General features: G+C 41.8%; 1 protein-coding gene across 1 annotated transcript in view; it reads left to right on the top strand.

Moving 5' to 3' along the window:
• Positions 1-14,588, top strand: part of ndc1 (NDC1 transmembrane nucleoporin) — a 31,497-nt gene that overhangs the window by 1,039 nt on the left and 15,870 nt on the right. The window contains exons 4-9 of the mRNA XM_084327332.1: positions 3,027-3,201; positions 5,495-5,624; positions 6,165-6,273; positions 7,378-7,429; positions 10,242-10,374; positions 11,034-11,126. Coding sequence (XP_084183458.1) covers positions 3,027-3,201; positions 5,495-5,624; positions 6,165-6,273; positions 7,378-7,429; positions 10,242-10,374; positions 11,034-11,126 — 692 coding nt within the window. The remainder of the gene's footprint in view (positions 1-3,026; positions 3,202-5,494; positions 5,625-6,164; positions 6,274-7,377; positions 7,430-10,241; positions 10,375-11,033; positions 11,127-14,588) is intronic.

Below are 14,588 nucleotides of genomic sequence, written 5' to 3' on the forward strand. Positions count from 1 at the left end.
AGTATGTAAATCCATATATATATATCCATATCTGTCTGAATATACCTGCATATAATTCTTCTTTATACGTATTTATACACCTGCATATAACTCTGTATGCTAGCATGGTAAGCATGTACAATAATGCTGTATATAGCCTACTGTATATTTATTCTTACCGTATATATCAAGTCTGTACATACCTGCTTATAATCCTTTTTACATATCTAGATTCTACATTTGTACATATCCCTTAGCTACTCTTACTAGTTACGCTGCTGGCCAGTATGACTACTACCATAGTGTCTTTATACCTGTATCACTGTACATATTAATACTACAACACATCAATACATCTGATTAGCACTTTACTCAGTAGTACCAATTTATATATTTTATACCCAGGGCCAGTTTAATCTCCTGTGCATTGTATATTACTATTGCACTTTATTGTTACATTTGCACTCTGGTTGGATGGCAAACTTATTTTTCGTTGAGGTGCTGCCGAGTATTCCGGCCGTGCTAATTACTTGAAGTAATTGAAGCTTTATTTTCCCCATGTGTAAAGGTTCAACACAGCGGGTAAATGATAGCAATGGGCGGGGTAGGTTTTCTGAAAGTGCTCACGGTTAAATGTCCTTCTCGTAGTAGAAGAACTGATTTTCTGGCGGAGGGAGTACCAATTAGTAGAACCAAATAAACAAAACAAAACGAAGCATTCTAATCTTGATTTTTTTATTGATTAACCACGGCAGCAATTGAAGCTTCAAACCTATTGTACACGTTCAAATAGCTGGTTGGTTCTTAGGGTTCCTCCAGTTTGCTCTGAACTAGGAAAAACAGCTTTTTCCTTTGATGCGTCCAGCAGACTCTGAAGCTGAACGTTCTGCCTTCTCTTGCTGCATGATCTCGGACCACTGTGTGCCAACTTGTAACTGTCTTAGCTGATTTCTTATAGTTTATTCTAGGGATGCTTGATATTGGCTTTTTTTTTTTTTTTTTTTTTTTTTACTTTGACCAGTCAGCTGGTTCTTTTAGCGTTTATCGCTTTTTCATCGCATTCATACTTGGTCAAGTTCGACCGACAGAAGCAGGCTGAAAGGGTTCAGATGGAGGGGAAGACACTCTGGGAAAGGCACGGCTGCCGTCCGGGATTCGAACGCGCTCAGCCCCAGATCCGTGACGAGCACGGTTGTCCACGGCGCTGAAATAGCACTCGCGGTACGTGGTGAGCTACTGGAGCTCCCCGATATTGGCTTTTTTACCGATATTGTCCAACTCTTAATTTCCGATACCGATATCAACCGATAGCGATATATGCAGGGTCCCCCCCCCCCCCCAAAACCCAAAACTGAATAATTTCAGGTAATTAACATTACATATCTCTTGTCGTGTAATTAACACAACATTATGCATACTTTGACAATAAATAAAATAATAATTTGTTCTTACTTGCTTGCCTGGGTAAATAAAGGTTAAATAAATGTAAAAAAAAGAAAAAATTGAAAACCGATAGATATTTTCCGATATCACATTTTTATGCCAATATTGGCCGATAATATCGGACATCCCTAGTTTATTCTTATTTATTGTGCCTTTATGCATGACATTGCTGATAAACTAGTATGTATTGTTTTGTAAGCTGGCTGTCGCTATAATACAGGGGAGGAAATTAGGCCATTTTACTCGCCAAATGCGAGTATTCTTTATGTTTGGCGAGTGATTCATGAAGAGCACTCGCCACACTGGCGAGTAGTAAACAAAACAAAACAAAAAAATCATTCTCTGACTCCCCCCTTATGATTTCTCCCATTTGCGCCTCATAATAATCCATAACCAATGAACATCAACGTTGCGCTCTAAGCTCCTCCAATGAACACTTGTTTTCTAGAAGATGTCGCTTATCTAGGGGAAGTGGACAGACCACTGCGTGCGGCCCTACAGACTCCTGTCACCGGCTTGACAACGTAGACAAAAACACATCAGTGGATGAAAATAATTGCATGTAGAGTTGTCGCTTTCGGATATCAGTGCGGTCTGACATGGGGGAGAACAACAGCACGTGACGCGTCTCCTTCGAGTCGGATAAGAATGACAAGTGGGCGTGAGGCTAACGATTCCACTCACTCAAGTCAACCAGCATTAGCCGGCTAGCTACCTAGCATGTAACAAGCTATCATAACACGCGTTCAACATAGTGGACGACTATACTGAACGGCTTTGCTTAAATGCAGCCGAGTGACATTTTATTATTACCGGGTTTCCCCCCATATCACCACTCGCCCCATATGCCCTTCACAACGTTGATGTTGTCATACTTGTCATTCAGTATACACCTGCTGAACCCCTAGCGTTGACATAAGATTCGATTCCAATGTATTGTCATCATACAGCACAAGTACAGTACAACCAGTACAATGTAACAAGTCAAGTTCAAGTTTTGTTTTATTTAGCTATTACATTACAGTGAAATGCTTGGTTCTTTCACAGCCCAGTCCAGCCCAACCCAGTCCAACCTAGACCAGCCCAACTTTCCCTGCCCAACCCAGTCCAGCCCAGCATCTTTCACTGCCCAGTTCAGCCCAACCCAGTCCAGAATAGTTCCCTCTTTCATGTTAATATGTGATATCCTAATATTTTGAAGAGTAGAGACGTGTGATTAATATATGTTTTATGCTAATATTGTGAAGAGTAGAGACACTTAATGTTTTATGGTAATAAATATTTTAAAGAGTAGAGACACGGTGTGATTATTACTATGATTGAAAATCAATTTAGAAGAAGACATACAAAGAAGTAATTATCACAAGGCTGGTAAAAAATCTGTTTGGCTGGTAAAAAATATCATATACTCGCCAGTTGGCTGGTAAGCCAAAAAGTTTGTTTCCTTCCCTGGCTATAAATGGGGGTAACCTCAGTGTCTTATGAGTTGAAATTAAGCATTAGAGTCAGCCCTACTGGGTGTTTTATTTGGGATAAGGTTAAATAGTTGCTAATTTCCAAAGTTTACATAGTAACCGTTAGGCTTTTGTTTCTACTTTCCTAAGTCGTCCCATCTATTGCCTGCTCCAAAATGGCCCTGTTGGGTCAGCTGCTCCACCCTCGTCAGTTCGTCCACTCCGTGGTCCACTGTGTCATGGGTATGATCGCGGCCTGGTGTTGTGCCGTCACCATCGGGGGCAGATACGGCACACTCGCCTACCCATGTACTCTGGGTGAGAGGTAAGCAACTGAGAGAAAAATCTTCCCTGCTCTTAAATTTTTTTTTATTTGCTTCTGGTTTAAAAATAATAACGTTGATAGCTATTTTTTAGGGTTACAAATGTGAATAATTTCTATTTAGTTATTATTTTTCTGTTTTTGTTTTGGAGCCTTAATTTGATAGGAATATAGGACAGGCATGTATAAGCATTATGCTTCAGCCTGTACCTTTTTAGTCACTGCTAAAATCAAAGACCGTTCACAGTCTGGAATAATTATGCATATTGTATTGTGTGTGATGACTGAATATAACTACTACTATTAACCTGTTAAGCCCTAGCCATATTTTCAGAAAATGTGCCTAATAGTACATGCCCAAGTAAATGGAAGATTGCTCCACTTGTCCAAGGTCCATTTGCATGTTCTTGGTATCTAGGGACATCTATGGACCTCTGGGAATGTATTCCCAGTGTCAGGAATAGTGTGTCAGTTACTATGCTTGAGTAAAGAATTGTAATGAACCAAAGGAGAATATAAATTATTATAAAAAAAAATTATTCCATCTTTGACGGTGAATAACACCATGCTAACATTGACCAAAAGTGAAAAATGCCACTGAGCTCATTCAGCACCTTCTTGAGATCAGGTGTACAAAAAATCTAAGCAAATTAACAAAGGGAAGATTATTTACAGGTTTTTTTGTAGATGGTACAGAATTTTGCCCTCCGGACACATTCAATATGAATATAGAATATCAGGCCTATAAATGACCTTATTATGGCCACGTCATACATCTATGGATCGGCCCTAATCTCCCCTTTCCAATGGCAGTTAAATCTGGATTTAGTACCACCAGGCGCCCGATATAGGGCAGCAGAGACTGTGAATGAAATCTACTGTAAGTACAGTTACTTTTGTATAATGTCCATAGCTCCTCCATTTTTTTACCGGATTGAGACACGTTTTTCTGCTAGACGTTCACAGAAAGGTAAAGAAACAATATACGTTGTATTTTATGGCAATAACGTTGAGATTTGTTCGACCTGTGAGAATCGCGTCAATATATTTTTTTCACGTCAAGCGGCTGCAGCTTTGACTGCAGCTGGTGTGAGCTGGGTAGTGTAGTTTTATGAAATTTCAACGTCCATCGAAAGCCCTGGGTCTCCTCTTTCTTAGGACCATCATTGGTAAACAAACGTAGTGCTGAAAATATACACTTGACTACTGCTGTTTGTTTTGATAGGGTTAGGGTCTTTAGTCTTGACTACATTTGAAAAAGAAACGCAACATCACTTAATATGGACTGTATTGATCTATTTGTGACGTGAAATAAATCTCGACCAGGTACCGATCGTCTTAAAGGGGAACTATCTTACTATTTCTTTCACTATTTGGGCAATTTTACACAATTCCTGTGAGTCTATGGAACACAAAAAAAATGCATTGTTTTGTATTTCTAATCAAGTTCTGTAGAGCAGCATTTTCTACCCTTCAAGATTCCAAGCTGTTTTTGGCTGGGCTCCGCCCATACTCTCAATGCGCTGTATGACAGTCACCCACAGTTTGCACTGGCTGAGAGAGATAGAGAGAGATAGAGAGGGAGACTAATTAATTTTGCCGCAGGGGGCATAATCCCACGGGACAATGCATTGGTAACTTGTTTCAAATAACAATATATACCCCAGTGAATATTATTGCACGGATCGGAATATGAATATATTATAACAGGTATAACAGGTTGACGTGATGCAAGTGCTGATACAGAGAGAGGGGGAGAGAGAGAGAGGAGAGATCGCTCCGAGAGTGCACGTGTGCACGCTTCGAGTCGCGATGCAGGGGGACTCGGGGAGAGACAGACGAGAGATCGCTCCGTATGAGCCTCTCTTTTTCTCTCTCTCTTTTGGGGAAGTGCAAGTGTCTGTCTTTCTAAAACCACTTTCGCATTATTTCCACTGCTCCGTTGTTGAGCGAATTGTTGATTGTGGGCGGTGGCTACAACCAAGGGCTGAGATATGCAGATCGGTGCCTAATTCACATCAGCGAACCAGTCAAATCAGAATGGCTTGGTTCAGTGGGGGAGGACCTTGTCTCATCTGAACTGGAAGAATGCGCAAAAAATAGAATTTGCGACATATAGTGTTGATACAATCCCACATTGCAAGAAAACAATGCTAAACACTGGAAAACGCAATTTATAAGAGTTTCCTTTTAAGAGGTTAAAACTACTACTACTACTTTTCATGACCTTTAGACCTTTCAGGTGCTTGGGTTCAACCGTGGTCTTGAAGTCCCCCTTTTCTTGTTTTGAATCCAGCGATTCCCCTCAGACGTGCCTGAACGAGTACCACCTCCTCCTGCTGCTGTTGGGGGCCTTCCTGGGCTGTAGTCACAGCCTGCTGGGTGTCGTCCACAACATGAACTATGTGTCCTTCCACACTGTTCAGGTACACTATAGCGCTCTGTGTCTACTTCTCTGCAGTCTGAAGAAATAAAGCATCGATATCGACTGCTACCTTTTTGATTCGATAGATTAAAATGTATTGTCATCATACAGCACAAGTACAGTACAACGAAAATACGTTTGGCATCCAACCAGAGTGCAAATGTAACAGTAAAGTGCTATAGTAATGTACACAGTACAGGAGATTAAACTGGGTATAAAATATATAAATTAGTACTACTAAGTAAAGTGCTAATCAGATGTATTGATGTGTTGTAGTATTAATATGTACAGTAATACAGGTATAAACTTAAAGACATGGTAGTAGTCATACTGACCAGCAGTGTAACTAGTAAGGGATATGTACAGATATACAGTAGATATAGTATCTACAGGTATATAAAAAGGATTATATGCAGGTATTTACAGATAGATGTGGATAGATATATTATACGGTAAGAATAAATATATACTTTTGTGTGTTTATGTTGCATTTTGCTTCAAGCTTTGATTCCTGGCCAATGCTTTTTCTTGTGTCTTTCAGCAATACAAGTATCTCTGCTTTAAGGGAACCCTGTCCTTATTGGTTAAGTGCAGCGCCGCTCAAGCCCTCTACTCTGTCAGGAACTACCTTCTTGTCTATTTCTTCTTAGGTAAGTGTCCTCTCCTCTCGACTCTGTTGTGAGGATGCCATGTGATGATGTGATATAAAACATACCGATGTCTTCTGCGTCTCGAGAGCTCTGCCGCATCGGCCGCTGTGACGTCACCCGGAGGAGAGCAGACCTCTAGTGAACTGCAGATGCTATTTCCTCAACTATTCTCAGCTGCAGTAGAGCCCAACTCGAGGAAAGTTGAAGAAATTGTTGAGGAAATAATTAGCGACAACGATCGGTTATCAGCCTGATACCAGGCTAAAATAGAATATCATTATTGGAGAATTTCCCAGATACTAAAATACGATAAGAAGAAACATGTACACAGAAATCTACAGTGGTCTACATGTTAAAATAATATCTCTACACCCCATTTACATTTACATTTAGTCATTTAGCTGACGCTTTTATCCAAAGCGACTTACAAGTTCTGTACGACAAGCCATCAGGAAGGGCACAACTCTATCAGCTGAGTAACAATCAGCCATCACTGACATATAGTGTCTGGTCAGTAACATGGGTGTCCTAGTCCCTCCGCTCTGCAGTAAACACAAAATACATTTTCTGGTATCCCGTTACCAGATCCCGGTGTTACCGTTAAGGGATACCCCTTTAACCAATCAGGAGAGCTACTTAACACTTATTTTAACTAGAAAATACCACTTGCAGCACCTTTAACTCTCTCTAATGGAGAAACAATTATTCTATCCCAATCATGTTTGTTCAATGACTCCAAAATGACGGTTCAAGTCTATACTGCTTATTGAAAAGTAATAGTTCGGATCGGTTATTCGGATCGGTTCGGATATTGGCCGATACCCAAAGTCCAGGCATCCGGGACTGAAATAAGTCGGATCGGTGCATCCCTAGAAATAGAGGTCCGCTCTCCGGTTGACATCACCCGGGCCAAGCTCCCGGGACACAGAAAACCTTGGTAAGTTCTATCCGTTTATCGAATGTCCTCCTCACAAAAGAACGATGGGATTCAGTTGAGTAATCTGCGAAATGCCCCTTTAGGCCGGTTGATCTGTGAACAATCTGATACGGCTAGTATCGCAGTGTCGGAATGATTTATTTATCAAGCATGGCATCTTCTTACAGGATATGTTCCAAGAACGTGGATCTGTAAAACACTGGATCTCCAGTTGAACAAGTTAGTATGGTTTTATCGTTCGTGATAAAAATAAATAAAAATGTTTTCACTTGCAGTTTAGTTTAGTTTAGTTTAGTAGGATCCCCAATTAGCTACAGCATTGCAGTAGCTATTCTTCCTGGGGTCCACAAAAAACGTTGCATGTATTATGTATTGCAACATAATACTTGTATCATAACATATAACATTACAAGTAAACGGGACAAAGGATTAGTACACTACACACACAGACATAATACTTACATCATAACATTATAAGTAAATGGGACAAAGGAAAGCAAAACGTGTAATAGCTCTTAATTGGAAAAATGTTGATGGACCAAGAATTGGTATGTGGATTAAAGAAATGGCTTCAAATATGTCAATGGAAAAAGATGGTGTATATTGTTAGACGTAAACAAAACATTTTTGATAATGCCTGGGGACCGTTTCTGTACTTCTTAAAGCATAATACGAATGTTGGGAACTTGCTTCAACAAGAACAGGATTAGGGAGAGTACTGTGGGACAACTCTTATTATTGTGTAAAAACGACAAGAAACACCCTTTACTTAATGTGTAAAACATGGTTGTATTATTTATTTATGTTTATTTTTTATAATTTAAATTTGTATCCTTCCTATGTGAACCTGTTTTTGAAGTTAATTATTATTTTGTGTGGGGTGGGGTTAGGGGAGGGAGAACAAGGTGAAAATGTTTGCTGAATACTGCTCTGCTTATATACATGTTGTAATTTGCAAACTAAAACCCAATAAATATATTGTTAAAAAAAAATGGGACAAAGGATTAGTACACACAGACATAATAGGGAGGTGTAGTGGTTACGCCATTGTTGTTTCTGGCCATCCACCTCGCTTGGACTTCTAAATCGTCTCGTTTAAAACAAATAAAGCATGAACATTTGCATGGTGTGCGTATTCAGCCACAATCTATAGCTCAACATGAAAATATTCGCAATTAATCGTAAAATAATTACGTAAAATTGTATTTCAACCAAAAATGCTTAAACAATAATGTTAGTGATAGAAGGGAACTAATTATGTGCACAAATGGAAAGCTTGCCAATGTTCATGAGGCAGAATTGTTACAATAGCCGATAATCCATTTTCCCAATGATAAATCCCTAAACGGGTGGACCTCGCGGGCTGTCCAAAGTGACGTCAGACTCAGACTACACCTCCCTATACTTGCATCCTAACATATAACATTACAATTAAACAGGACAAAGGATTAGTACACACTATACACACAGACATAATACTTACATCATAACATAACATTACAAGTAAAGGGGACAAAGGATTAGTACACTACACACAGACATAATACTTACGGTACATCATAAGTTATAACATATAACATTACAATTAAATGGGACAAAGGACTAGTACACGCAAAGACAATACTTGCATCATAGCATGACATTACAAGTAAACAGAACAAAGGACTAGTACACACAGACAGACAATACTTGCATCATAACATGACTTTACAAGTAAACGGGACAAAGGACTAGTACACAGACATAATACTTACATCATAACATATAATATTACAGACATCATAACATATAATATTACAGGTAAACATGACAAAGGACTATAGAGACTTGGACTAATACACACAAGACGAGCTCCAATAATTAAATATCCAATAATCAATCTACGTGAAATAGCTAAGAATACTTAACACACTGTACACAACTATATGCCCACACATTTGTTCATATGCGCCTACTTTAACACTTTCAGTGCCAGCAGGGGGCGCACGATTTAGTGCTTGAATGCACACCATCCACTTCAATGTTAGCGTTAATAACGCCTAATCTATGTTTTAAATTATGGCTATGTGTCTAATCTGCCCGTCGCTTATCAATGACTCGTTTTCCAGTCAACATTGTCGAAGCGGATTGTTTTTTTATCGGTTCATTTTCGTTTTATAGCATTTTGAAAAGCCCTCGTTTTCAAGGAAAATAAAAAGATTCCATGATAAACGCCCTGTACTGGAATATTCTAGAACGTTGTAATTTTTCGGCCTATTTATGAATCGTTTTCAAATAAACGCTAGATTATCGATCGTATATGTGTACGTATGCACGCTATATAGGCGATCTGAAATCGATTCTCTGATTTCCTCAAAGCCATCGCCCACACACACACATAGGGCGAACGCTGAGATCTCAGCGAATACAACTCTGATTATCCCAAGACTTGTAAAATAGATTCCTTACCTCAGATCAGATGTTCTCCAAAAAGTTCATTCCAATTCCTGATCGCCATTCCAAAAATCGATTGATTTTATTGATCCAACGCTACATACTGTAAACACATATTCCACTCTGTTCTGAGGGTCTACAATGAATCCGATCGGCTCGGGTTACATGCCTGAGAAGTAAAATGTGGATTCCGGATTTTTCTTTTCTCATCCATTTTCATTGAGTCCATTCCAAAAGGGTCCATTACCATCTGGGAGACGATAGGGGGCGCTTTTTTCACATCTGAGCTCCTGATGGGGCTGGTTTACCAACGGGAGACTCGGTTGATAAAATATGAATTCAGATCGCTAATAAAAAAATATAACGATAATTGTCAGGGCTGATAACGCGTGTTATCACGTGGTGGGCACTGAAAGTGTTAACAGCTAACTAAATTGATGTTGATACATAATGATGTTGTTGCAATGCATAAGTCCTAGTACAGAGTATTTGATCTCAGTTAAATAGGATGGTACGGTATTGCTTTACATTCCTGCGTCTCGTGATGTGCTTTTGGTGCAGGATGTGTCAGTTCTGAGATGTACTGTTTCCGCTCCAGCTCTCTGCATCCTCTGGACAGTGTAGCCGGCCTGCTGGACCTCTCCCTGCTCTACCATCTGTGGGTCAGCGGGACCTTCCTGCTTCTCACCTGGTACATCACATCACTGCTGTTCAGGATCTTTGTGACTGAGGTACCTGTATCAAAAACAACGTATACACATATTTTTTTCTCTCTAAAAAAATCAAAATTTTTAAATATTTTCTACAACACTAGAGGGCAGTGTTGTCACTTGTGAGGAAAGTCCATAATGTGATCTGTTGAACTGCATTGATGTTGGATAAGATAATCCTTTATTGATCCCCTTAAAGGGGAAATTCAGGCATCATAGCAGCTTGGGGGAGGGGAGGTACAGGTATGGGCAGGGTAGTAGTAGAAAGACATAAATATAGGCAATAAAATTTGATATGCATATAAAAATATGAGAAAACAGTGTAAACAATATAATAGTCCTATGTAGTGATTTAATGTCCTGTGAACTCTGAAACAGCCAGGGAATTTGCGTTATTTGTGATGCCTGCCTTTGTAACATAGTTTCTATCTCATTTATAATTTTTCTCTCTTTTAGAAGAGTTTTATTCTAAATGTTATGATCTTGTAAGAAAGGGGCAGGACTAGATGAGCTTCCTTCTGCTTCTTCTCAAACTCATCCTTGTTTGTTTTTCTACGGATGAAGACGGACTCGTTTGTTTACATTTTGTCTTTACTTTGGTTTGTATGTTAGTTGTGTTCGAGGTAAATAAAGATCAATGAAATCAATCGATCAATAATGAACGCTCACTTGTTTCGCAGGTACACAGTTTTCCTGTGCAGTCAAGTTTTAACGAGGACATGAACCAGTGTCTTCCAAAAGTGCTCAGTGACAAGCAGCCGATGATAGTGAAGGTAAATAAAACATTCAAAGAAATTAATCAAATTTAGAATATACACTGCCCTTCAAATGTTTGGGGACGCCATGGCTTTTTCTATTTATGTATTTCTTCAGAGTAATGTTTGAAGAAACTCTTGTTGTAAGAAAGAAATGCCTGTAAAGGATTTACAACAGCCATTTACGGATATGTTGGGTGTATTTATGCAACACTTAGCTTCATGTTCATCAAAGTGGCTTCCTTGGTATGAAGAGTAGGTTTTGCCTTAATAATGATTGACAGGGTACATTACATTTCTAATTCTCAATTTAAGACCTTAACTCATTGACTGCCACGCCGCAGGCAACAAGATGGCGCCGCTATGTCCCGCCGCCTGTCTGTGCGCTCCGTCGAGATTGTGCTTACTTTTGTTAATATTTATAGTTTTAAGAGTTTTGTCTGTACCACTACCAACAGTAGGTGCATTTAATGTGTATGACCGTCAGTCACTTATAGACATCGGATTACGGGAAACTTACCGACTAGATTACTCCCTGGATCAGCTTTCTGAACCGCAGCAATGGCCTGTGGAGATCTTGAGGACAATGGGACCAGATTCCGACCCCAGGAACAAAGGAATCATCAGGCGGAGAGGGAAGAGAGCTGGGATCCGTAATAGACTGAGAACCAGACGACACCGAACGCCACTACCCAGTATATTGCTAGCCAATGTACAATCAATTGACAATAAACTGGACGACATCCGAGCAAGGATTCAATTCCAGAGAGACATTAGAGACTGCAATGTTCTCTGCTTCATTGAAACGTGGCTGTCGCCAGGAACCCCAGATCACGCCATCCAACCGCAAGGATAGAACAGCAGAGTCCGGCAAACAGCGTGGAGGAGGTATCGCCTTCATGTTTAACAACAATTGGAGCGATCCAGCCAACGTGAAGGAATTATCGAACCACTGCTACCCAGACCTGGAATATATAACCATCAAGTGTCGTCCTTTCTTCCTCCCGAGGGAGTTAACGGCGATCGTCCTGGTCGGAGTGTATATTCCACCGCAAGCCAGCAATAGTGTCGCGCTCTCCAGACTCCACGATGAGGTAAATAGAATCCAAGCAGCGAACGTTAACGCCGCCATTGTAGTAGTGGGTGATTTCAATAGCGCCAATCTGAGAGGTTTTGCCTGACTTCTATCAGCATGTGACTTGTAACACCAGAGGCGGTAACATCCTAGACCACTGTTACACGCAATTCAAGGGTGGCTACAAGGCTCATTCTGCTAGTGGCTTTGGTAAGTCTGATCACGCGGCCATTTTCCTTTCACCAAAGTACAAACAAAGAATCAAGAGCACTCCTGTAGTCTCGCGAGAGGTGCAGAAATGGGATGTGGAGTCGGGGGGGACGCTCCAAGCTGCGTTTGAGTGCACAGACTGGAGCGTGTTCCGCGACACAGATAACATTAATGTCTACACGGAGACAGTGCTGGACTATGTTCGTACTTTGGTGGAAGAAACAATCCCCACTACCACAATTAGAGTTTACACAAATCAAAAACCCTGGGTAGACAAATCCGTCCGTGAAGCTCTGAAAGCGCGCACCAAAGCATACAACGACGGCCTGGTGGCAGGCAACATGAATGACCACAAGGTGGCGCGATACAACGTAAGGAGGACAGTGACGGAGGCCAAACGGCGCTACAGGGATAAAATTGAACTCCAGTTTGAACAGGCTGACTCCAGAGCTATGTGGCAGGGGCTCAAAACGATGACAGACTACAAAGGCACCTCCCTCAAACTGAACAGTGACATCTCCTTAGCAAATGACCTCAATACCTTCTATGCGATGTTTGATGCTGGTAATAACAACACCAGCCCACAAGCCACGGCAATGGGGGGGGGGGGTCTGCTGCTGATGGAGACTCAGTGTTCAGGGTAACGGAGCATGAGGTGAGGCGGACCTTTAAAAAAGTGAGTGAATATCAGGAAGGCAGCAGGACCGGACGGCATCCCCGGCCGCGTCCTAAAAGTCTGTGCCGACCAATTGGCCCCGGTATTCACTGACATATTTAACCTGTCCTTAGAACAGGCTGTCATCCCCACCTGCCTGAAGAAGTCCACTATTATCCCTGTACCCAAAAAATCCAAGCCTGCTTGCCTCAACGACTACCGCCCTGTAGCTCTCACCTCCATAGCCATGAAGTGCTTTGAGAAGCTAGTAAAGGGCTACATCTGCTCCTCCCTCCCCATCAACATGGACCCCCTGCAATTTGCATACCGCCCCAACAGGTCCACGGAGGACGCCATAGCCCATGTGCTGCACACAGCAGCATCACACCTGGACAAGAGGAAGGGGAACTATGTGAGAATGCTATTCATCGACTACAGCTCGGCATTCAATACCATAGTCCCCTCCATACTCATAGCCAAGCTCAGGGACCTGGGCTTGAACTATGACCTCTGCCAGTGGGTCTTGGACTTCCTGACGGGCAGACCCCAGGTGGTGAGACCAGGCAACTGCACCTCCTCATCCATCACCCTCAACATAGGGGCCCCCCAGGGCTGTGTTCTGAGTCCCCTCCTCTACTCCCTGTACACACACGACTGTGTGGCTCAGCGGAGTAGCAACACAATCATCAAATTTGCTGACGACACAGTGGTGGTGGGCCTGATCTCTGCCAACGACGAGAGGGCCTACCTGGAAGAGGTCAAGGTCCTGGCGGGATGGTGCCAGGAAAACAGCCTCTCCCTGAACGTCAGCAAAACAAAGGAGATGATTGTGGACTTCAGGAGGTCGGGGGTCAAGGACTACAGCCCCCTCAGCATCGACGGGGCACCGGTTGAGAGTCAACAGCTTTAAGTACCTCGGAGCCTACATATCCGAGGACTTGGACCACACACATTGACAGTGTTGTGAAGAAGGCACGACAACGCCTCTACTTCCTCAGGCGCCTAAGGAAGTTCCAAGTCAGTCAGAAGATCCTTAAGAACTTCTACTCATGTACAATAGAGAGCATCCTGACTGGCAACATCACCTCCTGGTTTGGGAATAGCACTGCACAAGACCGAAGCAGACTACAAAGAGTGACACGTTCAGCCGAACGCACAATTGGAGGGGGGCTCCCCACCCTCCAGAACATTTACAACAAGCGGTGCAGGGGCAAGGCTAAGAGACTCCAGTCACCCGAACAACTGCCTCTTTGAACTGCTGCGGTCAGGCAAGCGATACCGGAGTCTCAAGGCGAGCACAGAAAGACTCAGAAGAAGCTTCTATCCCCAGGCCATCAGGCTGCTCAACGAACAATGAACACTACACAACAACAACCATCAAACGCACATAGCACACACATCCACACGCACACACTCACTTTAAACAAACACACTGTAGCACCCACTCCACACACTTTATAGCACACACTCACTTTAAACAAACACACTGTAGCAGCACCCACTCCCCACACTTTATATTTATTGATGAAGGATTGCACTA

Source organism: Notolepis coatsorum, assembly GCF_963971535.1.
Source record: "Notolepis coatsorum genome assembly, chromosome: 13".
NCBI classification, from domain to species: Eukaryota; Metazoa; Chordata; class Actinopteri; order Aulopiformes; family Paralepididae; genus Notolepis; species Notolepis coatsorum.